Source organism: Zeus faber (assembly GCF_960531495.2).
Source record: "Zeus faber genome assembly, chromosome: 9".
Taxonomy (NCBI): Eukaryota; Metazoa; Chordata; class Actinopteri; order Zeiformes; family Zeidae; genus Zeus; species Zeus faber.
The window spans coordinates 31636196-31664190 of record NC_137197.1 but is presented as its reverse complement, the minus strand read 5'-3'; the positions used below and the strand labels follow the sequence as shown (position 1 = coordinate 31664190).

The 27995-nt window shown below is 41.9% G+C and overlaps 1 protein-coding gene across 2 annotated transcripts in view; it reads left to right on the top strand.

The window, feature by feature from the left end:
* Nucleotides 1-27995, top strand: part of tpst1 (tyrosylprotein sulfotransferase 1) — a 64724-nt gene that overhangs the window by 19954 nt on the left and 16775 nt on the right. For both annotated transcript variants that reach the window (XM_080006418.1, XM_080006417.1), the window contains exons 2-3: nucleotides 5004-6063; nucleotides 22449-22647. In XM_080006418.1, coding sequence (XP_079862544.1) covers nucleotides 5207-6063; nucleotides 22449-22647 — 1056 coding nt within the window. In that variant the 5' untranslated portion in view covers nucleotides 5004-5206. The remainder of the gene's footprint in view (nucleotides 1-5003; nucleotides 6064-22448; nucleotides 22648-27995) is intronic.

The window sequence follows — 27995 nt, the reverse complement described above, 5'->3', positions numbered from 1 at the left end:
CTCAACTCCAGGCACATTTAAGGGAGGTGAGAGGCACCCACGTGTCACGTCAGACCATTCGAAACCGTTTACATCAGCATGGTCTGCGTGCTGGACGACCTGCAAGGGTACCTGACCACACCACCAGGCACAGGCATCATCGTCTTGCATGGGTTAGGGAACATTTACGCTGGACGAGGGACCAGTGGGCCTCAGTGCTGTTCTCTGATGAAAGTCGATTCACGTTGAGCAGGAATGATGGCTGCCAACGATGTTGGAGACGTCAGGGAGAGCGCTATGCATCAGCCACTGTTGTCACCAGACAAGCCTTTGGTGGTGGTAGTGTTACAGTGTGGGCAGGTTTGTCTAGTCAATACAGAACTGCCCTACACTTTGTGAACGGTACAGTGACAAGCCCATACTACCTAAATAACCCATTAATCCAGTCCTTGTGCCCCTGCATGAACAACACAAGCCTAATTTCATCTTCATGGACGACAATGCTCCAACTCATCGAGGTTGCATCATTAGGGAACGGCTGCTGGAGACTGGGGTACCTCAAATGGAGTGGCCTGCACTTTCTCCAGACCTGAATCCCATAGAAAATCTATGGGATCAGCTGAGTCGCCGTGTAGAGGCTCCTAACTCTGTACACCAGAACCTCAATGACCTGAGGGCCGACCTTCAAGAAGAGTGGGGTGCCATGCCTCAGCAGACAATAAGTCGACTTATGAACAGCATTAGATGTCGTTGTCAAGCTGTAATTGATGCTCAAGGGCACATGACAAGTTATTGAGACATTGACATTTTGTGCTATACCCATCACTGTTGTTGACTTTTGTTTCAATAAATTGTTTGAGATGAGGAAATCACCATTGCATGCTTCTACTTAAATGCCCTACTTTCATGATATAATATCACTGTAGCGTGAACTTTTTACATTTTCCATAAATTTCACGCGAAAGCCAAATATCCCGTGGGTGTGCGTGTGGGGTGGTACTTTGACTTACAAGTTTAATTCGTTCTGTGACAGAGCTCGTAATTCAATCTGCTCGTATAGCAAATCAATTTTCCCCATTGAAATTAATTTAAATGCCATTAATCTGTTCCAGCTCCCAAAAAACCACCCCAATTTTTTTTTGTTATTGTTTTTAAATAAGAAAAAATTATTTATAAATAACAAATATTGTTTTAAAACATAATAAAAGAGAATGTAAAGAAATAAACTGGTTTTATAAAGTGTATTTACCTTGGAGATGACACGACATGGACTAACAGAAGATGCTGGCCGAGGTGGAGGGTGGAGGAGATAGGTGGAGGAGTTTGTTTTGTTTTGTGCTTTTTCGGTCGCTTTCTTTTTTTGCTACACTTTATTGCTGAACTTAATTGCTACAATTAATTTCTTTCCCGCTTAACTTAAAAAAACAACTTGATCTTCTTCACCAATGTTTGCCACTTAGAAAAAAAACAAAAAAAACAATCTTCTTCACTGATGTTTGCCTTTTTCGCCACGCCTTCCTCACTTTCATCTGCAGGGTTTCATCCTGCCTTTCAGAATGTTTCGAAAATTGGGCAAGTGTCGTTATATAGCGAAGACGCACGACCAGTTGCAACTTTTTCTGTGTGTTTCCTTTCAATGAACTCTGAAAGTCTCTCCCACATTCCCAACATTTCCTCTATCTCACTTGTAGAGATAACTTCCTCCGCTTCTTGTTTCTCTGCAGTACCAATTTCCTGCAAACCCTCCGTATGCTGCTGCGTCTGTAGCTCCTTTAACTCCACTGTCGTCAGTTCCTCAGAGTGCTCCTTGATGAGCTCATTTACATCTTCTTCATCCACCTCCAAGCCCATGGACTTTCCGAGGGACACAAGCTCCTCCACCACTGCAGCTTCGGGTTCGATCTGTTCGATCGATTCATCTGCTGGTCCATGGGCTGCAGGATACGGGTGGTGTTGGGTGGAAGGTAAAGAACCTTTATGAACGTGAACTCTTCGAGGATGTCGTTTTGAGGTTTGGCGGGTGAGCAGGTGCATTGTCCAGGACAAGAAAGGACTTGCAGGGGTAGGTTATTTTCCTGAAGATAGTTCTTAACGGCAGGACCAAAGACCAGGTTTACCCACTCCACAAAGTACTGCCTGATGAGCCACGCCTTCGGTTTTGCCCTCCACATAACCTGCATTTTTTTCTTTTAGGATCTTATGTGACTTAAAGGCTCTGGGGTTTTCCGAATGATATACGAGCAGCGGCTTGATCTTGCAGTCGCCACTCGCATTGGCGCACAGTGCGAGGGTTAACCTATCCTTCATGGGTTTGTGGCCTGGCATCTTCTTCCCCTCTGCAATTATGTAAGTCCTCCTTGGCATCTTCTTCTAGAAGAACCCTGTCTCGTCACAGTTGAAGACTTGCTGGGGGATGTATCCTTCGGCTTCTTTCATCTCGGCAAAAGTTTTGAGGTAATCCTCAGCTGCCTTCACATCCGAGCTCGCTGCCTCACCATGCCTGACGACGGAGTGAATGCCGGTCCTCTTTTTAAAATTCTCGAATTAGCCCCTGGCTTTAAACGAGTCTTCCGATGCCTCGGGGTCGGCTGCAGCAAATCACTGTAGATACTCGCAGATGATACCCTCCGTCATGCTATCTCCTACAAGCTGCTTCTCCGTCAACCACACCAACAGCCGATTCTCCATCTTTTCATGGACAGCGGTCAACAGCGTAGACATTATTTTAACGCCCTTGGCTGGCATAATACCCTTTATCGCCTCCTTCTGCTTCAGTATGGTAAATATCGTATAAGTACTACGCTCGTACTGCCTCGCCAATTCCATCACACGCACACCTCCCTCATGTTTTTTTATGATTTCATGCTTTAAGTCAATTGACATCACCCACAATGTGGTTAGAATTTTTTTTTTTTTTTTTTTTTTTTTTTTTTGCAATTTAACTGGACAAAACGCACAAACACGAGCACAAAACACAAGAGATGCTTCCACGGTCAGGTAACCACGTGAAGTGAACGAGTGAGACGCGGGATGCTGGCTGGATTCGCTCGCCACGCCAACTAGTGGCGGCGTACCTGAAGTTCGCTCTTCGTAACTCATATTTTTGCTCGCAAATCAATACAAAAAATTTGCGGAACGACGGGTTGTAACTCGGAAAGTGTGTGTGTGTGTGTGTGTGTGTGTGTGTCTTTACGTTAAACACTGAATAAATAAGATTAAATAATAAATATGTAAACCAAAAGTGAGCTAAATAAAAAAACATTTAAATATATAATATAATCATTGTCGTCTGAGATCAGTCCGATTAAGTTCCCGAATCTGCCCTCTGCAATTATCACTGTAAATCACAGATTCTTTCTTTAATTGCTCTACTTTTGCGGGGATGAAGGCCGTGCTGGGCTCAGGTGGGAAGGAGGGTGAGTGCAAGTTAGTGTTTGAGGAAGACCCGTTGTCAGCTCCGGGGGGGAGGCCCTAATGCAAGCTGCCCGGTTGGAGGGAGAGCGGAGGAAGCCCCGGCACACCTGGACCCCAACACCAGTCGAAGATTCTCTGTTTGTGTCACATGATTGTTCCTCTGCTAAACAATTGGCTGTCTTTGTAGGTAGAGGAAAACTGACTCAAACTGTACTGAAAATAAATCTCGTGGAACATTTCATCATGAAAATTATCGATTGTTTTATCACTCAGCCCTACATCTCACATCCTTAATCCAAATGCAGCATGATCGATGTCTTGTAGAAATGAAAATACATGGGTGTATAGATCGAGACTGTGATTATTTAAGACAAATTAAGTTACACCCATTTTAATAAATTGTACATCCTCTCTCGCATCTTGAAAGAGTTGGTTGCTATGCTTTGGTTTGTTTAAATCTCCCTTCATGCGTCCATGTTTGTCCTCTTTGCAAACACTTGGCAATCACAAAGCGAACATAAAGGACTCCTGTCCACATGTTTTGCAACTATTGATGATATTTATGACATACACGGCATAGCAGGTCAGTCTGCAATCTTGTCATTAGGGCTAGGTATTGAAATTTAAAACTTATGGTTTGCGACAGTATCAAGCGTGGAAACATTCTGTGGCAGTGAATAACAAAGTTTAATCGCTAAGTATTAGTAGACCAAAAATAAAACAAAAGATTTGTACAGTAAAAGTAAATGTAATTTACATTTATTTCTGTTAAAAGAAAATTTTGACTTGCTAACTATGGCAAGGGGTAGTGTTAATTACTAGTTCCAATCAAGCATTTACTATAACCTGTCTGCGAGTCACAGCCGGTGCTGGCAGAGGTTACTGAGGGAGGGGTTTTCTATTATCGCACATGGAACTCAGAAGGTTGACCAGACTCTTTCTTCCACTCCTCATTAAACTCCCTCCCCTCAAAAAGGTCTGTGCACCCAGAACTGTCTCTCTGAGTTGGAGAGCACAGAAAACCTCTCAACAAAACAAGCTGCACTCATCCTACATGACATGCCGCACTCATCCTACAGATCCTACACAATGTCTTTAGAAAGGAAGGTTTGCGTTCTTGCCCTTGGCCAAATTAGAGGCTAAGGGCTGCATGTCTTGTTTCCGGAACAGAAGATCTATGAATTGCCAGAAAATCTAAAGTCACGGCGTTGGGGCTACCACCTGTAACAAGGGCCGGATCCTTCAGCTTCAGCTGGACGTCCTCCATTAGTTCATCCGACTCTTCCCTTGTGGCCATAAAACAGTTTAATCAGGTTTGGTGTAAACTATGCTATCTGGTCTGATATTACTTCATAGCAACTTTTCTGATGAAGGCCTTGACAGTGTCAACATGCGATCAAAATACCTAAAAATAATATTGAAAGAAAATCTACTGATTACTGAAGAAAAAAGTTTAAAAACAACTGCATTTATAGTCAATTCTTAAGTAGTTTTTCATCTACTTTTCATCTATTTTTCTCCATTGATGAATGTAAAAAGCTTCTGTTCTGTCTATTTATTTATTTGTTGTTGGGGCTAATTCTTGTTTTTTGTTTTATTTTGTTCATCAGGCCTCATGGAGTTGGGTACCCAACGACTGCTGTGCACCAGGGAACTTGGTACACACGCGGTTCCCAGCAACCAACCTTAAAGGGAGGGGAACCTCGCCTGCCCCCTCCCCCGAAATCCCCCCCACACACGCACCCCCCCTTATCAAGCGTTGTATTTCCAGCCTCTTCCACTTTATTTACCCCCCCCTTCTGCGGCCGCACACATGAAAGGGAAGCTGAAACAGAACCTTCTGGTGGCCTGTCTGGTCATCAGTTCGATCACAGTCTTCTATCTAGGCCGCCATGCCATGGAGTGCCACCATCGCATCGAGGAGCGCAGCCAGCCCGGTGGGATTCTGGCGCTCTCCGACATGGGGGGAAGCATGCGGACCACCCTGCGGACCGGCCAGAATCTCAGCACCCCGTTCATTTACAATAAGGACATGCCACTCGTCTTCATTGGTGGTGTGCCCCGCAGCGGGACAACCCTTATGCGGGCAATGCTGGACGCCCATCCGGAGGTGCGCTGCGGTGAGGAGACCCGTGTCATTCCACGCATCCTAGCCATGAAACAGATGTGGAGTCGCTCTGGGCCGGAAAAGATGCGACTGGACGAGGCCGGCGTGACGGACGAGGTGCTGGACGCTGCTATGCAGGCTTTCCTGCTCGAGATAATCGTCAAGCACGGCGAGCCAGCGAATTTCCTCTGCAACAAGGATCCCTTTGCCCTGAAGTCGCTCTCCTACTTGGCCAAAATATTCCCACAGGCAAAGTTTGTGCTGATGATCCGCGATGGACGTGCCTCTGTCCACTCAATGATCTCGCGCAAGGTGACCATCGCTGGATTTGACCTGGGAAGCTATCGGGACTGCCTGACGAAATGGAATCGGGCCATAGAGACAATGTACAGTCAGTGCCTGGAGGCCACTGACAAGTGCCTGCCTGTGCACTACGAACAGTTGGTCCTCCATCCTGAGAAGTGGATGAGGACACTGCTGAAATTCCTAGACATTCCCTGGAATGACGCTGTGCTCCATCACGAGGAGCTCATTGGAAAAGCCGGAGGTGTATCCCTCTCCAAGTAAGTATTACCAAGTAGCTTCTCAGTTGAAGTCTGTAATTCTTTTTTTGGGATTAGTATAGACTGCTAAATAGTTATCACATATAGCCCTAGTTGTGAATTAAGTTCACATGGGGATAATTATGAAATGGAATAATTAAACACTAACATGTCAGTAATTGTTAACATGAATTAACAACTCTAGCCGCACCTGAAAGTCTGTTCTCAAATTTATGACAGAAAAGATTGAACTCTTCTTGATTTCCTAATTTGCAAATTAAAGGCCATTATGGGTGATTGCAGTAGTTACTCATGAATATTCTTTTATTCTTGTAAATTCTTGGGTCATTTCAATGTCCTATTTAATGTTGGAACTATACTGTATCTAGACTGAGCACTTTATTCTATGAACAAATGATCTACCCTTTAAACCAGGGAAAGATTATGTGCCATACTTTACCATACACATATTCTGTCAGACATTTGGTTTCCATACTGTGATATATATATATATATATATATATATATATATATATATATATATATATATATATATATATATAAAATCTCTCCTTTATTTAATCAGGTGAAAGTTGAGATTAAAATCTCTTTCAGGAGTGACCTGGCCAAGAGAGCAGCATACACACACCACGAGTGAACACAATATCCAGTTAATGTGTATGTACAAGGTCAAAAATCCAGTTATGATGCATAAACAGGTACAATTTTCTAAAGCGATTTCAGCGAAGATTTCCGTGAAATTTTAGGAACAATCACATTGACCAAGAGTACTATTTTCACGATGCTTTAAAATTGACCTCAATTCCCCCATAATAATCTGTAAGCTATAAAAAGGTTTAAACAGACTGTGGTAGATGAAGGAACACCATGCATCGTTTGGAATTATTTGGGTCACGGACACTGTATCTTTAAAGCCAAGACACTTTCTTCACTCTTTAAGGGGTAAGGTCTTTTCGATGTGGTGTCTGGAACTACTTTACTGTCAGGAGGTATAATTAATGTATCTCTTTTGACCCTGATGATGGGGAACCATTTTTTAGGGAGTGCTCTTTCTTAAAAGATCCCTCCTCTGCAACTGTTTAATGTTGATTTGACAAATAGTTCATTGCTGAGGTCATGGCACTCAAATATATATTTGTTATTTCAATAAAATCTTTATTCCAGGCCCACAAGATTTGCCTGGTGAACTGGTCATGCAAGATCACATTCCTAGTGCAATTTAAAGCAGTCCAGGCCTGCCCTAGTCTGCCGGGCTTATAACTACCAGCTCTTCAAGGAGGAACTCGAAAAGATAAGATGACAAGAGGAAAAGGATATTATTTTTGCTTAAATAGTGTACTTGTTGGTGGTAGAAGTTGAGTAGTACCATTCATATTTTTTTTTGTGCCACTTTTATTTCTGAAATGCAATACGTGACAAGGCAACCCAAGCACTATTACCTCCCACTAATTTTTAGAGGTTGGCTAACACCCTGATCCCATGACATCCCCCCCAACTCAGAGTGTGAGAACACTCATAATTTTCGATCAACATCCACTGGTTGGAGTTTCCCCTTTATCTGCCTTTTTTGTATTGCCCTTCCAAAAAAAAAATGGAAGAAATTTCTCTTTCTCTGTAAGTATTTGCAGACGGCATTTACAGGAGAAAAAGGCATAGGCCAGATGTTGTTTTTGTGCACAGACCTTCGTGGGCAAAATTGTAACCAAGTTTAGTCTTTATGTAGTTAAAAAATGTGTCAAATCTTATTTGCAAGATGCTAGGTATTTTGTTTGGCAAAGTCCCTTTTCATTGCCTATGCCTAATACAGAAGCCGCTAGGCAACACTTTGTTTCTGGGGAAATTCTAATTGGACCTGTTTTAGTGAGGTCAGAGAAAGTGTGTTTTTTTTTTTTTTAGGTCCTATAGATAACACTGGGAACCAATGAAGATACAATAATATGGCTAATAATCAAAATCTCAATTCAGAATATGAATGGGATTTCTTTTTTTCACTTCCGTATACTCGTTGAGCTCTATAGTCGTTACAGTTTGTGAAAAGGAGTTTGGTGAATTTGCACTCAATTGCTCTTCCTTTATTACCCGGATGTGTTGTCTAACTGAAACTGAATTGCAAGAACTGAATTTCAATTGTGAGAACTGAATGAATTTTCAGTGAGTATCAAATACAGTTCAAATTCAATTTCATAATATAACATTCAGTTTAAAGTTCATTGGAATTCAGTTCCAAACTAATAAATAGAATTTCTAAATATAGCTGCAGACAGCAATACATGGGGTCCAGTTTGGTCAGGTTTCGGAAGTTCCCGAATCGGTGCTCTGTGATTATATGCAGGGACGTTCGGAGCGGACAGAGGGACTCTGTCCTACCGCGGATTCTTTCTTTAATTGCTGTCCTTTTGCGAGGATGGAGGCCGTGCCGGGCTCGGATTACGAGGTGTGTGAATTTGAGTTCAAATTGGCGTTTTAGGAAGACCCGCCACGTCAACTCCGGGGGCCCTCATCCCGCTATGTGCTGCCAGACCGTAGAGCGCTGCGGCCAGGGAGAGAGTGGGGGAATGATCCTGCTGTATGATTAGCTGTTGTGTCACATTTTTGAAGTGACATATTTAAGGAGGCTTACGAAGGTAATCGAACTTACGTAATTTTAGTGGTGACTTCTTTCTTTGGATTCAATTTTCAATAAGTTATGTTTCCATGAAATACGAGAAACGTTGTGGTATTTCTGTGAGTAATTACCATATTACGACTTCTAGCTTTCCGATGCCTTGCTGGATCTTGAACGCATCACTCACTCGCACAGTCGAGGGGACTCGACCAGCTGGCCGGACAAGTTCTTGTGGACTAATATTTTTTTGTATTTTTTCATGAATGCGGCAAAGTAATGGTGACCAAAGAGATAAAATATCAATCAAACAGATCCACAGACATCTACCAGGTAAGAAGGTACATAAATACAGATATACACCTAGTCTCTAAGTCATCTCTAACCACTACAGAGCAAAGGAGTATACACTGCACACTGGACACGGTGCCAGTGTGCATTCTGAATCAGAACCTGTACATTTATACTACATAGTGTGATTACGTCATAAAGTGTGTTACTGTAAATTTCATCTCGTTCCATTTGTTTTTGAACGTTGGCGCATCGGTACCGGAACCACGACTGTCCTGCTACTGTGGGTCAAATTTGATCGTTTTTTTTTTTTCACAAATTTCTGCTCCGTATGTGGATCGATTTGGTTGAAATTTAAACCATGAGATGTTTGTGACATACCAGTTCAAACTACACCTCAACTGTGTTTGTAACTTCTGTCATTGTTGTGTTCCAGATTGTTTTATCCCTGTTGTAGATAATTTGGCCTTTGGTGAGGCCATGTCTGTGATTTAGGTCAAATTTGGAAGGTTTTTCACTTATTTCTACCTCCGTTTGGGGATCAATTTGGTTGAAACTTAAACCACGAGATGCTTGTGACATACCGCTTCAAACGGGACCTGAACTGTGTTCATAACTTCTGCCGTTATTTTGTTTCAAATAGCTTCAGCCTGAAAAACTTGGATTAATAATTAGGCTGGACCCCAATTATGATATTCAATCAGTTTTTCAGTGGAATTATTCAAGATAAACAATAAAATTAAAAATGATATGATTCAAATTCAGTTTTTTAATGCAATTATTCAGGTTTAGCAATTCAAATATAAATTATTCAAATTCAGTTTCTGACTCAGCGTGGAAAATGAGAGTTGCTTAGAAAGATAAATGCCTGCCAGCAACCCATCTAGCTCAGTTTGAGTAGTTGCATCAGTCTTGTTTAACTATAGATTGGAATAGTTAAGGACTTTTATTTGTACTGTAACTTAAGACTTGGTGCATGCTGCTTGACTGTCTGCTTACCTTGTCCCGTGCATGGGAATGGCACGTGACGGGGACGATTGAGTTGGACAAGGCATCAGAAGCCAGATCCAATACAGCGCATAAGGCTTTTTAATAATGGTCGTCAGGTATGGGTTTTGGTGATCGCCGATATGTTTTTTTAAATTTTTTTTAATTTTGTTGGGATCTGATATATCACAGCAATTTATTAATAATGATAACAAATTAGACACAAAATTGCTGAACTTAAATGAACATTTATTTAACAGTAATGTTACTGTCTGCATTGTCTCTGCAGTGTACTTATTTTAAATAAAAATGTATCAACTAAATAAATGTCCACAGGCTATCAAAAAACTAAACTTTGTAAAAATCTTGAATATAGTACATTATAATATAGAATTGAATAATAAAGAACATAAATAAACGATTAATAATTCAACAATAAAAAAAAAAACTGCGTCACGCTAAAGTCTGGTTGGGAAATAGTCTACCCGTTACAGAAGTGCAGGATTTATTATTTAGTATTTACACAAAAACATAGTTTTTACTCAATTAAGTCCCAAAGCAACGGAAAGCAATGGACGAGACGTGCGTCCCCACTGTACCAACAGTGGGGGCGCACAGGTTTTTTGGAACGGAATTGAACGGGACAGTCCCTTAACTCAGTTGTGTTTTTAAAAATGTTCATGTCATACATGTAGGAAACAAACAAAAATAATTCAATCTAGAATCGATAATGGGGGCACTGAGGGTACCCGAGCACATGCCCAGGTTGTCCTTTTAATGTGCCGCATTTTTTTTATGCGTGAATGGGCATAGGGGAGCGCCTGTGATCTCTGTGCCCGGGATCTCTGAACAGTGTGACTGAGAGGGGGTGAGGCTATGTGGGCGGCCAGGTTTGTGACTTGCTGTCAGAGAGAAGAAGCACTGCTGGTACCAATATATTGATAGTGTGGAAAATTAGTATTGAAACCGGTTCAAATTATTCGCAATCTATGTATAGAAAAAAAATAAAAAAATGTATTCTATTTTTATTTTTTTAAATCGCCCTCGTGAGCGCAGGCATCGGCCGATGCTGATTGCAAATATCGGCCCAATTATTTCCTATAACTAATTACTTATAAATATATTTTGTTGGAAGGGATACAAAACCCAATGTTGTGAGCTTGAATGACGTCTAATTGAATTCAGGATTTCAGCATGCTTTATCTTTCTAGTTGAGCTTACTTGAGTGCTCTATTCCTGGAATTTCCAAACTTTTTTTATGGCTTCTTTTATGACATAGCATTGTGCCATGTGTTACTAACATTTTTTGTTGTTAAATGTTGATTCAGCTAGTCATTTTAATGTCTGAATTGTAAAATAAGTGCTCAAGGATCAAGCATTTAGCTGTTGACTTCGGATCCGCTTAACAGGGTTCCGTTTCCACCATTGCAGGTCATATTTGAAAATACTGTAATTTACAAACTTGTGCTGTATCATATTGTACTGTGGACCCACATTGCCTGTTTACACACCAATTGCCAACCATGCAAGATAACAACCAACTTGTAAGGAGTAGTTTGTGGTAAGATGTTTTGATCAAGGTCTCAGTCCAGCCACTCAAATAATATTCTGCATGATTTTTTTTATTTTTTATTTGTATCCTCAATAGGTCTGTCCAGTAAAAAATGTACTGCAGAAGTTCATGCTTATTATCCCTCATCTTTTATTTTGGAATTATTTTCTTAGTTAAATCTGTAAGGGATTTAGACTCTACCCCAGTCATGGTTTGATCACAAAATGATTTCAGAGCGCTAATTGTTCTAACATTTGAAAGTCATGAGGCAGTCAGCAGTCTCCTCAAAGGCATCCACTAAAAGGGAGCAACTCACTCCAACTACCTCATTAATCGGAAATGATTTTCTTACACACTGCATTATTCATTCTTATTCTTTGAATCAGACAGCGGAAGTAAACAACAATCTCCTATAGATTACAATTTATTAATACTGGCATAGCACCAGCAATTGGTCCAGTCAATTAAAAAAATACCTGGTCGTACATTAAAAATAATCCAGCTTTTTTCCATCTGCTATTAATCATATTTCAAGTAAAGATTTAATTACTTAGATATAAAGCAACTGGATTCCATTCCATTTTCCCCAAAGCTTTGGTAAGTTGAAGGTTAATCCTTTCCACCAAGTAAAGCAGTTATGTGCACATCCTTCTAGACCGACATTTCTCCAACTTAAGAAACCAGGTTCACAAGTGCTCTTGAGCCCTGGTGCTGGGGGGCTCAATTCTAGGGCCGCGGAAAAACCTCAAGGGCTCTCGAGTCTTTTCCATAGTAGCAGGAATGTCTTTGCTTTCGCCATTTCTCACAAGAGTGACACGGTCCTCAGCTAAGCGCTTAGTGTATCCATGGTCGGAAACCCACTACCTCACCCCTCCACCCCACCCTGCCATTTAGCACACTGATCACTCCTCAGATCATTGATTTCCGTCAAATATTAATAAACCACGACCTAAACCAGAGTGTGCCGAGTTTGATGAGGCAATGCAGACTTCAATGTTTTCCACTTCCTCTCCATTGACAGTTTATTGTTGTTCAGAGATAAGTGTTCAGCTGGCAGGAGCAGCTTCACAATCTAGAGATTGCACCAAATGTCCCCCTAGAGAGTATTTTGATCTATTCTGAATAGATGCAAAAGGAAATCGGGAGTAAAGTGTATCCCATTCCTGCAGGGTAATATTTTAGTAAGAGAGGTTTTGTATTGGATAAAGGACCGGACACTGATGTTTTGTTGAGTTGTGATTTTTATGTACATGTGATGAGAGTTGACACATCCGTGGCACCCCAAGACAAGCAGCCAGCAGTCGTATCCCACTATTCTCCTTCCAATCACTTTTTAACTCGTAACATATCTCTCTGAAAACTAGAGTCAAACCTCTTGGCCTGTAGTAAGGCCTGCTTTCTAAGGCTGGACTAGTTTCTCATCACAGAAGCCCAGCCCTGTCAGACCACTACAGTACCTCAGTCCTAAATGGATTCTGATATGGTTTTATGGAAGTTGAGGGCAGCAGCCTGTAGCCTCCAGGGTAGGGCGGCTGCATTTTTGCCATGGTAAATGTTGGCGCCTCACCATCCCCAAAGTACTTTTCCCCGCAGTGCATTAGTCAACCCCCATGACACCTGGTGAAATGAGTGCCTCTTCTTGACTACTAATACCACCCACTTCCCCACTGCTGTATAGGTTTCAGGTCCCTATCTGGCATGGCAATCTCAATCATAAGGGCAGCCAGCTCTCTACAAACAGGGCCTCTTATTCAGCGTTAACATCAATTACTCTGTCTTGATTTAGCAGAGGCCACGACAAGCCAAGGGACCTGTTCCATTACTTAGCAAAGAGTGAGCCCCCCCCCCACTTTCTCCCTAACAACCTCCCTCCCTATTTCATGATCTCAATCTCTCCCATCCTCCCTTATCAACCCGGGGTGATACAGAACACCACCTGGGTTAGAAGAGCCCAGCCATAAATAATTGACAAGCCAGAGTCCATTAAAAGCAGGGGGTTTGAAGGGAAGTGGTCATGTGACCTGTGGGGAGCTTTTCTTTGTGTTAAGTCGTATTCGAGGCCTCAAAGACAAGTGGGTCGGCATCTCTTGCTTTCTTGAAAGGGAACTCTGGCCAAGATTTTAGAGTGAGAAGTTGGGGGAGTGAGAAGGCTTAAAAATAAATAAATAAAATGAAATTGTGGTGATAAAGAAAATACCGTATTTTCACGACCACAAGGCGCACCGTACTAAAAGGCGCAGTCTCAGTTATGTGTGCCACTTAACACACTTATGTGTGTGTATTTAACACACACATAAGGCGCACCGGATTATAGGGCGCGGGTTTTATATACCGGTACATATCCTCTACTACGTTTAAATACCTCTACTGCGTATTTAAAAATAGAGCGGGAGCAAAACTGAGTATGTTTGTGCTTTATTCATGTATTTATTACAAAGTATTAATCAAACCCATCGAAGTCATCATCCTCTGTTTCTGAATTAAACAGCTGCACTAAATCAGACATGCCAGTTTCCTCTTCTTCGCTGTCAGTCACTTCCCGTGCCGTGCGGCTCCTCGGAAATTATGCCGGCTTTTGCGAAAGCTCGAACAACAGTGCCAGCAGACACGTTAGCCCAAGCATCTACAATCCATCCGCAAACTGTGGCGTAACTTGCCCGGCGCTGCCTTCCACTTTTCGTGAAACTGTGGTCTCCGTCGGTCATCCATCGCTCCCACGCCGCTCGCAGCCTTACTTTGAACGGCCGGTTCACACCGATGTCGAGCGGTTGAAGTTCCTTTGTCAGACCTCCCGGAATAACAGCAAGCACAGCGTTCATTTGTTTCACCTTGTTTTTCACATCGGCTGTGAGATGGGCACGCATGGAGTCACAGATTAACAGCGATGGTGATGCGTGGAAAAAACCACCTGGTCTCCTTACATACACCTCCCTCAGCCACTCTTTCATCATCTCCTCATCCATCCAGCCCTTTTCATTTGCCTTAATAACGACTCCAGCTGGAAAAGTCTCTTTAGGCAAAGTCTTTCTCTTAAAAATCACCATAGGCGGCAGTTTCTGTCCATTTGCGTGGCAGCCAAGCACAACAGTAAACGACGCCTTTTCATACCCCGTTGTGCGTATCGCTACCGTGCTGGTCCCCTTCTTCTCCACCGTGTGATTCACCGGGACGTCGAAAGTGAGGGCACCTCGTCCATGTTGGCGATGTGGCTTGGCTGGATGCGTTTGTCGGCGATGTGTTTGCTGCAGTAGGAGTGGAAGCTCGCCAGCTTTTCATTATAATCCGCCGGACGCTGCTGCGCTACTGTAGTCCTGGTCCGGATGGAAAAATGGCACCGTTTCATAAAACGAAAGCACCACGACGGACCTCCTTGAAAATGTTCAATTTTCATTTCTTCCGCTAGCGTTACTGCTTTTAGTCGAACAGTGACCGTCGAAACGCTCGCCCCACTCGTTCTTTGCTCGATGATCCACCGCTCGAGTCTTTCCTCCAACTCGGGCCACCTCGCCTTATGTCCGCGGAAACTCAGCTGCGTCTTCTTCACCTGTCGGAGTTCGTTTTCCATCTTCCTCCACTTGCGAACCATCGATTCATTAATCTTGAATTCTCTCGCGGCTGCTCGATTTCCATGTTCCTCTGCGTAGCTGATAGCCTTCAGTTTAAACTGTGCTTCATAGGCGTGTCTCTTTGCCATTTTAAGGGTTGTTAAGACAACAATGTTCTGCATAAGGCACATACCTGTTCTTTTATACACAATCCACGCCCACACTTCCCCCTTTAACGTTCTCATGGTGGTCTCAACAACGTCCGCAGTAACAACACACATAGGGCACACCGCACTATAGGGCGCGCCGCACATTTTGAGAAAAAAAAAAGACGTTTATATGCGCCTTATAGTCGCGAAAATACGGTAAATGGATTGATATAATGCCCATTTGCCAGGTTGTTTAGTGTTTATTTTCCTCTGAATTCTTTGGGCTAAAGCTATCTGGAACTAAACAACAGCAAAAAACTACAAACACATCTGATGTATCTTTAGAGTCGGGACGTCACAAAGATGTCTTCGTTCATCCAAGTTTCATCCAAATCCACCCACATACGGAGCAGAAATTCGTGAAAAACCGACTCAATCTGACCCAAAGCAGCCACACGGTGGTGTGTCACTGACACGCCAACGTTTGAAAACTAATGGAACAAGATGAGATTTGGAGTAAGACCCTTTGTGACATCATCATACTATGTACTATAAATGTACAGGTTATGGTTCAGAATGTCCATTCAAGTGGTGTCCAGTGTAGACTCCCTCGCTCTGTAGTGGTTAGAGATTACAAACTAGGCTTGTATGTGAGTTTATGTACCTGGTAGATGTCTGCTGATCTGTTCGATTGATATTTTATCTCTTCGGTCCCCCTTATTTTGCTGCATTCATGAAAAAAACGTTAATCCAAAGAAACTCATCACCACATCGAGTCCACTCAACTGTGCGAATGAGTGATGCGTTCTTGTACCAGGAAGGCATCGGAAAATTGAACCTGTGAAATTGTAATTAGTCACAGAAATACGCCAACGTTTTTCATACTTCATGGAAACGTAACCTATCGAAAATGTAATCCAAGGAAAGAAGTTACCACTGAAATGACCTAACTTTCGATTACCTTGGTAAACCTCCATAAATACGTAAACCTCTGTAAATACGTAACTTCAAACATGTGACACAAACAGCCAATGATTCAGAGCAGAGAAACAACCATGTGACACAAACAGCCAATCGTACAGCAGGAGCGCTGATGCTTCCTCTCTCCCTAGCTACAGCGCTCTCCGTCCGGGCAGCACACAGCAGGGATGAGGCCCCCCAGAGCTGACTTGGTGGGTCTTTCATAAAACATAAATTTGAACTTGCACTCGCACTCCTCCCAACCCAAGCCCAGCGCGGATCCGGTCACTGCAAATGGAGAGCTATTAAGGAAAGAATCAAACGTCCCTGCATTTAATCACAGAGCGCAGAATTGGGAACCTCTAAAACCTCTAATACTTATCTAACATGACTAAACTAGACACTGTGTATTGCTGCCTGCAGCTATAGTTATTATTATACTTTATTAATCCCTCTAGGGCGATAGTTATCCTCTGCATTTGAGCCATCCTATACCTTGGAGCAGTGGGCAGCTGCAGTACAGTGCCCCGGGACCAACTCCAGTTCTTTTGCCAGTGGTCAGGGGCACCGACAGGAGTATTAACCCTTAAATGACTTTTGAATCATACTACTCAAACATTAAAAGTGAAATATAATCACTGAATTTACCTTGAAATGTATGGCTCTTATGCATGTCTAAACACAGACACCTACTAAACTTTCAATTTTCAACTAAATCTAGCCAGCTCTATCTACAGAACATTTTTATGTTTTCAAAAGATGTCTAGTTCTGTGTTGTTGCAGTATTATTGACTGCATCTGGTCTCAAGAGTGTGCTTGTTTTGTACAAGAGTCACCGGTCAGAATACACAGAAACCATTCGTGAGCGCATTTCCAGGAAACGTCAAGGCTGCACATGCCATCAGTTTCTTGGCCGTTGTGACACAAAAGATACACACATACATACACACACACACACACACACACACACACACACACACACACACACACACACCACCCACCTAACAAAAACTACCGAAGTTAACAACTTTATTCGCTGACAGAAAGGATGAAATCTCCTGAAATCTTTGCCTCGTTGGTAATTACTACTCCTCCATTTGAAAGCTGCAGTCTTAAATATTCAAATTGATTAGCATTTGTTCTGTCCCTTTTTTTTTGTTGAACCGCCGAAAAGGACAGATGTGCTGGCTGGTTGATGCCACAGCTAAATAAAATAAAATATTTTTGGAAGACTCTTCTGAAATTTTCTGGACAGTATCGTGAGAAACAACCATGTGACACAAACGGCCAATCGAGACAGCAGGAGCGCTGGTGCTCCTGCTGTCTCTTGAGTCCAGCATCGTGGTGTGCTGTGACATGGCCGGTATATTGCTTGTCTTCCCAGAAATTAGTTTCCCATCATTTTTACGTTAAAATATCCATGTTCAGCCTCGAGTCAGTCCCGCCATGGGAGTGGATGCGCAGCCTCTTCGAAGCTCCTCCCCCGAGATGACAAAGCCAGTATGCTGTATTAATCACACAGGAGTCTCTGACGGTACTGTGTAAAGATTAAATTACAAAGTAAATCGATTAGAGAGAGGGTAATAGCCAGTGTGAGGTATACTGTCAGTCCAGCAACATAGGGATGGAGGTGTGTGTGTGTGTGTGTGTGTGCGTGCGTGCGTGCGTGCGTGCGCAAAAGGAGCCAGGCAAATACAATCGGAATGAAGAAATGACTTGTTTTGTTTTTTTTCTGCAAAAGTATTGTACTGTATTTCGCCTGTATATAAAACAAATGCATTCGTACTCGTATTACATATTTCACCTCATTCATGAACAGCGTGCCGCACAAATCTGTCTAAATTGTGTGTACGCATGTTTTAAAGGGGAAATAGTACCCATTCTCTTCTGAGAGCAGGACAACCAAGATATTTGAGAGGCTGCTATCATAAACCACCTAGATTTACTGGTGTAGTGATTAGTGGTTCACCATTTGATGGGTCGCCCAATTAATTGGGCTGATATTTGTACATTTTGTGATAATCGGCATCGGCTGATGCCTGGACTCACAAGGCCAATAAACAAAAAATGTCTGACTAGTGAAAATAAAAGTTTTTCTATACATATCGTTTCTTAATATTTGAACCGGTTTCAATACTCATTTTCCTGCGAACAATCCCAGCGGCCTGCATGTCATGCTTCATGTGCAAAATGCAAATCAACATTTTAAGAACAGGGCAGGCCTACAGTGTTCTTGCATTATAACAAAATAATAGCCTATAAAACTTGAAAGGCCTATACAAAAATAAAATCTAACAAAATGGCCTATAATAATACAAAATTTACTGCATGATCAAACAAAATATGCTTAGTTCTATTATAAATAAAACAGACAGGGGCCAGTCATAAAACAGATATCACCCTAATTAAAACTAAAATACTTTGGCCTACATGTCGTGCTTCATGTTCAAAATGCAAACATTTTAAGAACTGGGCAGGTGGTCTTGTATTGTAACAAAATAATGGCTTATAGCCTGTAAACCATTAGAGATTGGACTATGCAAAAAGGCTTTGGCCTGCGGTAGGCTAAATAGGCTAAAACAAAAGTTGTTTTTACTACTTACCTAACATGGTGATTTCTGATCTTTGTAACGAAACAGAAAACTCACACAGCTGTTGCATAAACCAAAAAAACGTCTTAAAACATATGCAATGCATACAGTATGTTTTAAGAGAGTACACTTAAGGCCTACGTATTTTCTAAATATAGGCCTATTCCAATATGTTCTAAATGTAACAAAACAATAAAATAATTTAAAAAATAAAAATCATCAAATTGAAAAATGTTTTCAATTTTTTTTATTTCCTGGGAAACTATTTCTATTGGCATTCCCAGGAATGAAGTTTCCCCGGATTAAACCCTAGTGTGCAAGTTGGGCTGAGGATCCTCATCCAGAGCTAAGTCTTCTTTTTGGGCCTCACCAAAAAAAGATTTGGGAACCCCTGTCCTAAAAGAAGAACGGGCTGCGTTCCGAAACACCTTGCTTCTACAATCACGGTCACATACATAATAATCAGCATACTGTGCAATTTGTGATGACTCTTCTTGCCTATCAGGCAAAATATGTTTTACCAAACCCACTAGCACACTGCCTCAGGAATGTCTGGCCTAAGGTCTGCCATTGTTAACTCACTGTTCAAACTCCTATTCCAACAACAATTCCCAGAATGCAATTGTCAAGGTCATACCAGCCATTTGAACTATGGGAATTGCTGTTTCCTGGGAGCGGCAATATTCGGCGATATAATTGAGCGTCTGCCACCCTCTTCTCATAATCCATAACAACACGGAGATTACGTTTTCACAGAGAATTGAAATTTCTTGATTCTGGTTATTTGATGTTTCTTTAAAACGTTGCTTAAGGAAGTGACCTAAGCTCTTCTTCTTTGCGTCCTTTAAGGTGGCGTCAGTGCAACATTTTTTAAATCACACGAAGAAGATGCAGTGTTTCATTCACGAGTAGATACACTTTACAACCTTATTTTATCAAAACAGTTTCACATTCTGACTTCACATCACTCGGAATATCGAAGGATGATCTTGATCTGCATGTTTGCATTAAAGGGAACCCTAAGATCGCCATTTGTTTAACATCTTGGTGGTGATTAACTCAACTAATGCTGATGGAGCACGTAGCCTCGACTTTTTAATATTTATCAAATATTTAGAAAACTGTATTTCCGCGATGTGAAATGCGCCAGGTTGGGACATGGGTTACATATTCATTCTGGTGTCTTTAGTGTTTAGCCATGTACTGAGTACCAACTTATCAATCCTATGCTGCTTTCACACATGCACTGTAAGCCTGAAATTATCAGAACTTGACCCGGATGAGCGGTATGTGTGAACGCAAATAGCCGAATCATTTGACCCAGACATAACCCCGACTTTACCCACCTAGTATAAAGTCCGGGTAATGTTCAATTGAGCCAGTGTGTGAACATAGCAGGCATTTGTCTGGATCATTCACAGTGGTCCTGTTGATGACATCGCTATCAGGCGCCAGTTATTTGCCTTTGTGCAGATCTTCGTGCACAGAGCGTAGCTGCCGCGTAGGCTTGGGCAGATTTACGATTAAATCGTCTAATCGGCGATAGACTCCATCGATCGCGATTGACATTGATGACAGACTCCTTTTTTTTTTTTTTTTTTTTTTTTTTTACATTTTAACCGTCAGCAAAAATCAGAGCATTGAAACAGTGGAGGTGCAGTTTACGGTGTTCTGAAACTGGAGCAGAGAGAGGGTGGAGACTCTCACCCTCTCTGCTCAGCGCTGTTTAGAAACTACTCTGGATATCACCCCCCCCACACACACACACACACACACACACACACACACACACACACACACTTGCGTGCCGCTCTATGCAGATCTTGTGATAGTAATATAACAACATATAATATAATCTCATAGAGAAAGATTTTGATTTGTTCTGTTTCCTGAGTTTTTTGCTTGCATGTAAAATTAAAAACGTAAACCTAACTCAGAATTGAAGTGGAGTTTTTTTTTTTGTTTTTTTTTTCCTCCTCCAGACAGCGGTGCGCGCAGGCTTCTGTGCCTGCGTTTTTATTTTAGATGTATTTATTTTCGTTTCTTTAATACATGTATGAAACGTTTTAAGTTAAGGGACTGTCCCATTCTGTTAAAACAAAACAAACAAAAAAAACCTTGTGCATCTCCACTGTGTGGACAGTGAAGACCCCAGTCTCCCTGTTGCTGTGGGACGTTTTTGTGTAAATACTTTACTTGTAAATATTAAATCCTGCACTTCTGGAACAGGGAGACCGCATTTGCAACATTAAATTACATTCTATGCGCACGCGAACCCCCCTGCACGCATGTTTAATGTTGCAAATGCGGTCCCCGTTCTAGAAGTTTGATTGGAATTTTGCACGATCGCCCAAGCCTACTGCTGCATACTCTTTCTGCTTTCTTTATTATTCCTTTCCACTCTTGTTTACATTACGGATGCCTCCATATACATGGCGTATCAACGCAAAAAATGCCCAACTACTGATAAGTCGGTAGCCTCGTCCACCATCTTGGGTGTGCTGTAAAGCTCTGCAGACATGACTCTGTATGTCTTGCCTCCTGCTTGCTCTACCCAGGATCTGCCCCTAGTCTAAACCAAACTGATTATTTCCAGATAGCGTAAACGCGTCTGACACGGACAATCTCCGTTTTTTTTTTTTTTGAGCTACATATCTGAAAGTGTAACTCCAGACAATGTCCGGATAATCAGGTCTGGATATTGTCCGGATAATCAGTTCTGGATAATCAGGTCTGAATATTGTCCGGATAATCAGGTGCGGACATTGTCCGGAGTCCATGTGTGAAAGCAGCTCTAGTTGTGTAAGTGGTCTCTGCTCTGTCTCTCACTATCTCCTGTCTCTTTCTCTCTCCTCTGTCTTTGCCTTTCTCTCTCTTTTTATGTCTCTCTATCTGTCTATCTATCTGCCTCTCTCGGTATTGGGCCATAGGGTGAAGGCATGTAAAAACTGTGTTTTTACCATATTTACTGACTATTATATTAGTGATGCGTATGCCGGTAGGATTCTCTTTCAAGGTACACTGACGGAGACAATCCTGACTTGATGTCACACACATCAAACACACACATTCTTGTACTGGTATCAAAGTCAGGTCCAAGTAAATACACCTGGTATTGTAAGAGAGGACCAATGTTTCTGGTGTTTTTCTAAACCAAAAAATATTAAATGCCGAGACCGGTCATCACAAGTATAGTAAAACAAGCGCTGTGCAGGGATCATAAAAATAGTGCAAAGTTCCATCAGCTCATCATTTGAAGTTGTTACAGCAACAGGCCATGGCTTTCTTTTTTCACAAGCAAATTGGGGGAAAAAAAGCAAAGTTTTAAAGATTATTTTAAAGATGAAGTTTAGTTAGGTTTGCCCAAACATATTTTGGCTGTGTGATGCAACCGCCAGAATCAGCTTATCTCATAACTGGATGGATGGGGAGTGGGGTCATTTGAAATGTGATATAATGTGATGATATATGATAAATAGTTAGCACAAAGAACTAATACAATAGTAGGTCATTTTTCAGTGCTCATAATGGTAACCCGCTGGATGTAGCTGACCGAGAACCCATCTTGAATTGTCTCGCGTTCCAATTAGGTCCTCACAAGAAAGCAGGGCTAAGAAGGGAGCCTGTTCCTGTCTTTATTAATTTAATTCAATTGATTTACCCCCCCCTTGTTTTAAGAAGGCATTAAAAAACATACTCTGTTTGTAGGGTGGAGAGATCCACAGACCAGGTGATCAAGCCGGTCAACGTGGAAGCCTTATCCAAGTGGGTGGGCAAGATCCCGAACGACGTACTACGGGACATGCCCGTCATCGCCCCCATGCTGTCCAGGCTGGGCTATGACCCCCATGCAAATCCCCCAAACTACGGCAAACCGGACCCCAAGGTCCTTGACAACACAAGAAGGGTGAGTACGTAACATTGAACTGTACAGACTAGACACCAGGCAGCCCACAGAAATCCATTTAGGACGGAAACCAGTTGAAACCAATGTGGAATTGGCTGTTCTCGCAGTGACATTTTACTTTCTGCGTAATTTAATTCTAGCGGATCCGATTTTTATAGGGTTTTAAGCCAGTTGTGTGCCATCTTCAGAAGCTAGCCTGTTATTAGACAATCAGGGTCCCCATCATACTCAACAGTTAGATCGTCATAGATGTTAATTCCCCCTAGATGATTATATGTTGACCATTTCTAGATTTGTTTTATGACCTTAAACCCTCTGGAGCTTTTTTGTTTTTGACTAAATTGCCTAATGTATGGAGCACTGTCAGCCTTGGAGTCATGGCTATAGTACTTAATTATAGTACGAAATACGTTTTTCTCATGGCAGTGCAAGATTGGTCATTAAATTCATATGATAAAATCGTGTGTGTGTCCACGGATTTTAGGTAGATTTGGTTCATTTCAACGTGAAGAATCAGGGCTTCAAAACAAGGTGTCACTTGTGCGAATCAAGTAAATATTTTTAAAGCTATGGCTTGTTAATGACAAGGGTGTGGCAAACTGTGTTTCTGAGATAATCACCCTCAAAGTTTTCCCACACTTGGCTTCATTCAGCCAGCTCCCAGAATGCAAATGGTTTGGAGGACCAAGAGACGGCACATGCCTACTTGCCACATGGCCCCTTGCACCCTGCTGAATGGGGACTTTACAATTGGAGCAATCTCCGCATTGTTCTTGGATTTTGAGGGAATGTTGAGCAGCGTCATCGACATACATTTTTGTTTTTAAAAAATGCTTTTATTTAACAGTAAGAATATACATGTTTTATAAAAGTAGAATTATGTAGGAGTTTAAAAGTGCGGACAACACAACAAAATGTACAGTCCGTCAATAATACTAGTCTTTGTACATCAACCTCAGTGTGTCATTTAATATATAAATGTGCGTATGCCAAATATCTTAAATTCTTGGAGTTAACCAAGATCAAGGGAACCCAGCGCGGCAGCCTCCTTGCTTTTGAACTCCTTGTCGCGCTGCAGACGGTACTGCTCGATAACCCCAACCCTAGGGGGGTAGCCCAACCCTACCCCAGCTACACTCTGAGAGCCTATTTAAAATCTGGAAAAATCAAATTTTCCTACCAGAAAGGTTTTTTCAGCTTATTTGGCGGCTTGTAGCAATTTTAGACAACCGACCACAGCAAAACCGGACTCTCTCTCTCTCTCTCTCTCTCTCTCTCTCGAGCGTTTTAGTCTTTTAAAGGAAAGTTTTAAGCTCTTTAAGGAGGAGTGGTCCAAAAAATGCTTTTATTTTTGGGGTTAAGTATTACAGAGCCAGCGCAGAGAAATGGCGACTGTTAAACTTTTTAGTAGGGGAAGCAAAGATGGCGATCTACATCACAAGAAGAAACAAACTGAGAGGAAAGGAAAGTGTTTTATGGAAAGTGTTTGTGGCGTTGGTCAGGGCCAGAGTCTTCATCGATTTTAACTTTCACAAACTGATTAAGAGTCTGGATGTCTTCATCAAGCTGTGGTGCTTTAATGACGTCATCTGTTCGCTGGTGGAGGACGACTTGTGCTTCCAGTCTGTTTTTAAAGTTTAGGGCTCTTCTATTGGACAAAGTGTGTTTTTTATTGTCTGAAACTGTGAACTGGAGGATATGTTGAAATAAAGATGCTTTAAAAATCAAAAATCTCTGTCTGTCTGTCTGTCTCTGTCTGTCTGTCTGTCTCTGTCTATCTGTCTCTGTCTGTCTGTCTCTGTCTGTCTGTCTGTGTGTCTCTGTGTGTCTCTGTGTGTCTCTGTGTGTCTGTGTGTCTGTGTGTCTGTGTGTGTGTGTGTGTGTGTGTGTGTGTGTGTGTGTACGCCACAAAAATATATACCCTTATGGTGACCCGGGTCACCCTGCGGACGCCGCCTCCGGCCAGAACCAACACCTGGAAGAGGAGGCCTGGTTAAGCTCAAGTTGATCAATTCAAACTATTCTGTCATTTAAAGTCAACTGAACTCAAACATACCTTATGATGCCTTCTTCGCCATAGAAAATCAAAAGGAAACTCACAAGCAACATTTAACCCCATTACGGGTTCATCTGCCTTTGCAAGCTTGTGAAAGACATGAGCTAAATAAAATAAACATCCCATAATACCCCATTTATGTACCTACACTACTTGCAAAAAGTTAGGGATGTTCGGCTTTCGGGTGAAATTTCAGGATGAACCTATGATGCACTATGACCTTTACAGGTGAACTTAATTTGACCTTCTTTAAACTTTTGAATGCACATGTCCAACTGTTCAATGTTTCAGTACTTTTTGCACAACTTGCTGTTCTCTCACAAGGAGCTGAACGGCAAAATTCACAACAGGTGTTTGATCCATGAATCGACCAATACATTTCCTGGTTCAATTAGAATTGGTATTTAAACAGTCCTCTTCATCATGCTGTTCACATTTTGACATCATGAGACCAAGACGACACCTAACAATTGATCAACAGTACCTCACCATTGCGAGGCTTCAAACAGGATGTTCTCAGAGGGAAGTGGCCACTGAGCCTAGAGTGTCATCAGCTGGTTGCAGCAGAGATACAGAGAGACTGGAAGAGTCACAGAAAGACATTGAAGTGGACGTTCTTTGGCCACATCCCACACTGATGACAGCTTCATTGTGAACAGTGCCCTGCGGAACCGGATGATGAATGCCACTCAACGCCAGGCACTCAGAACTCTGAGTGCCGGGGACCAGACCATTCAAAACCGTTTACATCAGCCTGGTCTGCGTGCTACACGACCTGCAAGGGTACCTGACCACACCACCAGGCACAGGCATCATCGTCTTGCATGGGCCAGGGAGCACTTACGCTGGACAAGGGATCATTGGGCCTCCGTGCTGTTCTATGATGAAAGTCGATTCACGTTGAGCAGAAATGATGGCCGCCAACAATGTTGGAGATGTCAAGGAGAGCGCTATACCAACCACTGTTGTCAACAGACGAACCATGTCCATCCCTTTATGACCAGTGTACCCATCTTCTGATGGCTACTTCCAGCAGGATAATGCACCATGTCACAAAGCTCAAATCATCTTAAACTGGTTTCTTGAACATGACAATGAGTTCACTGTACTCCAATGGCCTCCACAGTCACCAGATCTCAATCCAATAGAGCACCTTTGGGATGTGGAGGAACAGGAGATTGGCATCATGGATGTGCAGCCAACAAATCTGCAGCAACTGCATGATGCTATCACGTCAATGTGGACCAAAATCTCTGAGGAATGTTTCCCACACCTTGTTGAATCTATGCCACGAAGAATTAATGCAGTTCTGAAGGTAAAAGGTAACCCGGTACTAGCAAGGTGTACCTAATAAAGGGGCTGGTGAGTGTATAGCCACTTTATTAGGTAGACCTTGCTAGTACCTGTATACCCTAGAGATGGTTGTGCATGGAAATCCCAGTAGGTCAGCAGTTTCTGAAATACTCAGACCAGCCTGTTTGGCACCAACAACCATGCCATGTTTAAAGTCACTTAAATCCCCTTACTTCCCCATTCTGATGCTGGGTTTGAACTTCAGCAAGTCATCCTCACCATGTCTACATGCCTAAATGCAATGAGTTGCAAATGTTCTATTTGTGAACTTGGTTGCTGTAGGTGGCTAGTAGCTTAATCAAGCTACTAAGTTTCACTTATGTTGTTGGGGTTTGCCGCATTTAACAACTGAAAATATGAGTAGTCCAGTCCTGCAATGAGTCACATTTTAACTCGCTGTAATGTTCAACTACATGGAATGTAAAGCAGTCTCCAGGAAAAACAAATAATAAATTAGATACACTATACGTTGTAGTCAGCGTGTATAAGCTGTCTGCTGTGCTCCCATGAACACCAAAATACATCTGGTTTTGTAGTTCTTCTGGATTGATTTGTGATAATGCAGAGTCTCACTTGTTGGACAAAGTCCACAACCAGGGGGCTCAAATTACTTTCCTTCTAAACCTGTAAGTCTGTGCTTGAGGAGAGTGAACATTTTATGCACATATGTTGATGGTGGAAATTGTTTGCGGCTATTCTCAATCACGGGGCTGTCCACCCACTAACGGCCATAGCTATTTCTCTACTGTAACTTTGCTTTGTTTATTAAAAGCCTGTTACTGTTTTAACTGAGGAGGTCTTAATCTCTGCCAAACAACAGTGGTCACCAGATATTGTACAAACAATCATCCCCCAGTCCCCAACCAGCTTTTAAATCCAAACACACAATGTTAGAATGAGACCTGATTTCAAGTGTGAGTGAAAAAATAGCAAGGGACATTATCGGGACGTGACGAGATGAGAGGGGGATACAAATAATCAGCTTTGCATTTTAGCTCATAGCCTCTTGATGCTGACTTTAGAAAACCTCAGTGTTGAAGTCGATTGGAAAAAAGCAGTATGCTGTTGTGTATTATCAGGTTTTTCTCCAATTCAATAAACCAGTGTTTTTTTTTTTTTTTTTTTAACCACTGTGCTGAGAGCTTGCCAGGTGTGCCATGAAAATGTGTCGCAATTCAACAAAAGAAAAACAAATGATGAAAACTAACTCATGGGTTGCAAGACCAAAATTACACACAGCACAAATTTGAAAGTTAGTGAGTAGTGCAGTGTTTCCCAACTTTTTTCTGCCACGGCTCACCTTTTTGCAATGAAATAATCCCACAGCACACCATTATCCTATTAACCACTAAGGTTATACATAATGTGAGTGATGACTCTCAAGCGATTTGTTCCTAGGTTTTCAATTAATTCTGAGTCAGGAGTCACTCTGGCGGGTGGGTGACAGAAAATAGATACTGAGGACTAAATTGAAGTCCCAAAGAAAAAACAAAATGGTCAAGGCATTTCGCATAATTTATATGTGACCCACCGCATATTTTAGCGTTATTTTGCGGCCTACGACTTGTTTTTTTTATTTTAATTTTTTATTTTTTTGCATCATTTGAAATTGGAGAATCAGAGCTTCCAAAAAAGGTGTCACTTGTGCAAATCAAGCAAATATTTTAAAAGCTATGACTTGTTAATGACAAGGGTGTGGCAAACTGTGATTCTGAGATAATCACCCTCAAAGTTTTACCCAGACTCGCTTCATTCAGCCAGCTCCCAGAAGGCAAATGAGGTTGGCGGACAAACAAAGCCTCATGGCTAATTAACATACTGCTGAATGGGCCAATCATGAACAGCGGCAACAACACAACTATTTTTGTTTAAAAAAAACAAACAACAAAAAAAAGCTTTTATTTAACAGTAAGAATATACATGTTTTATAAAAGTGGAA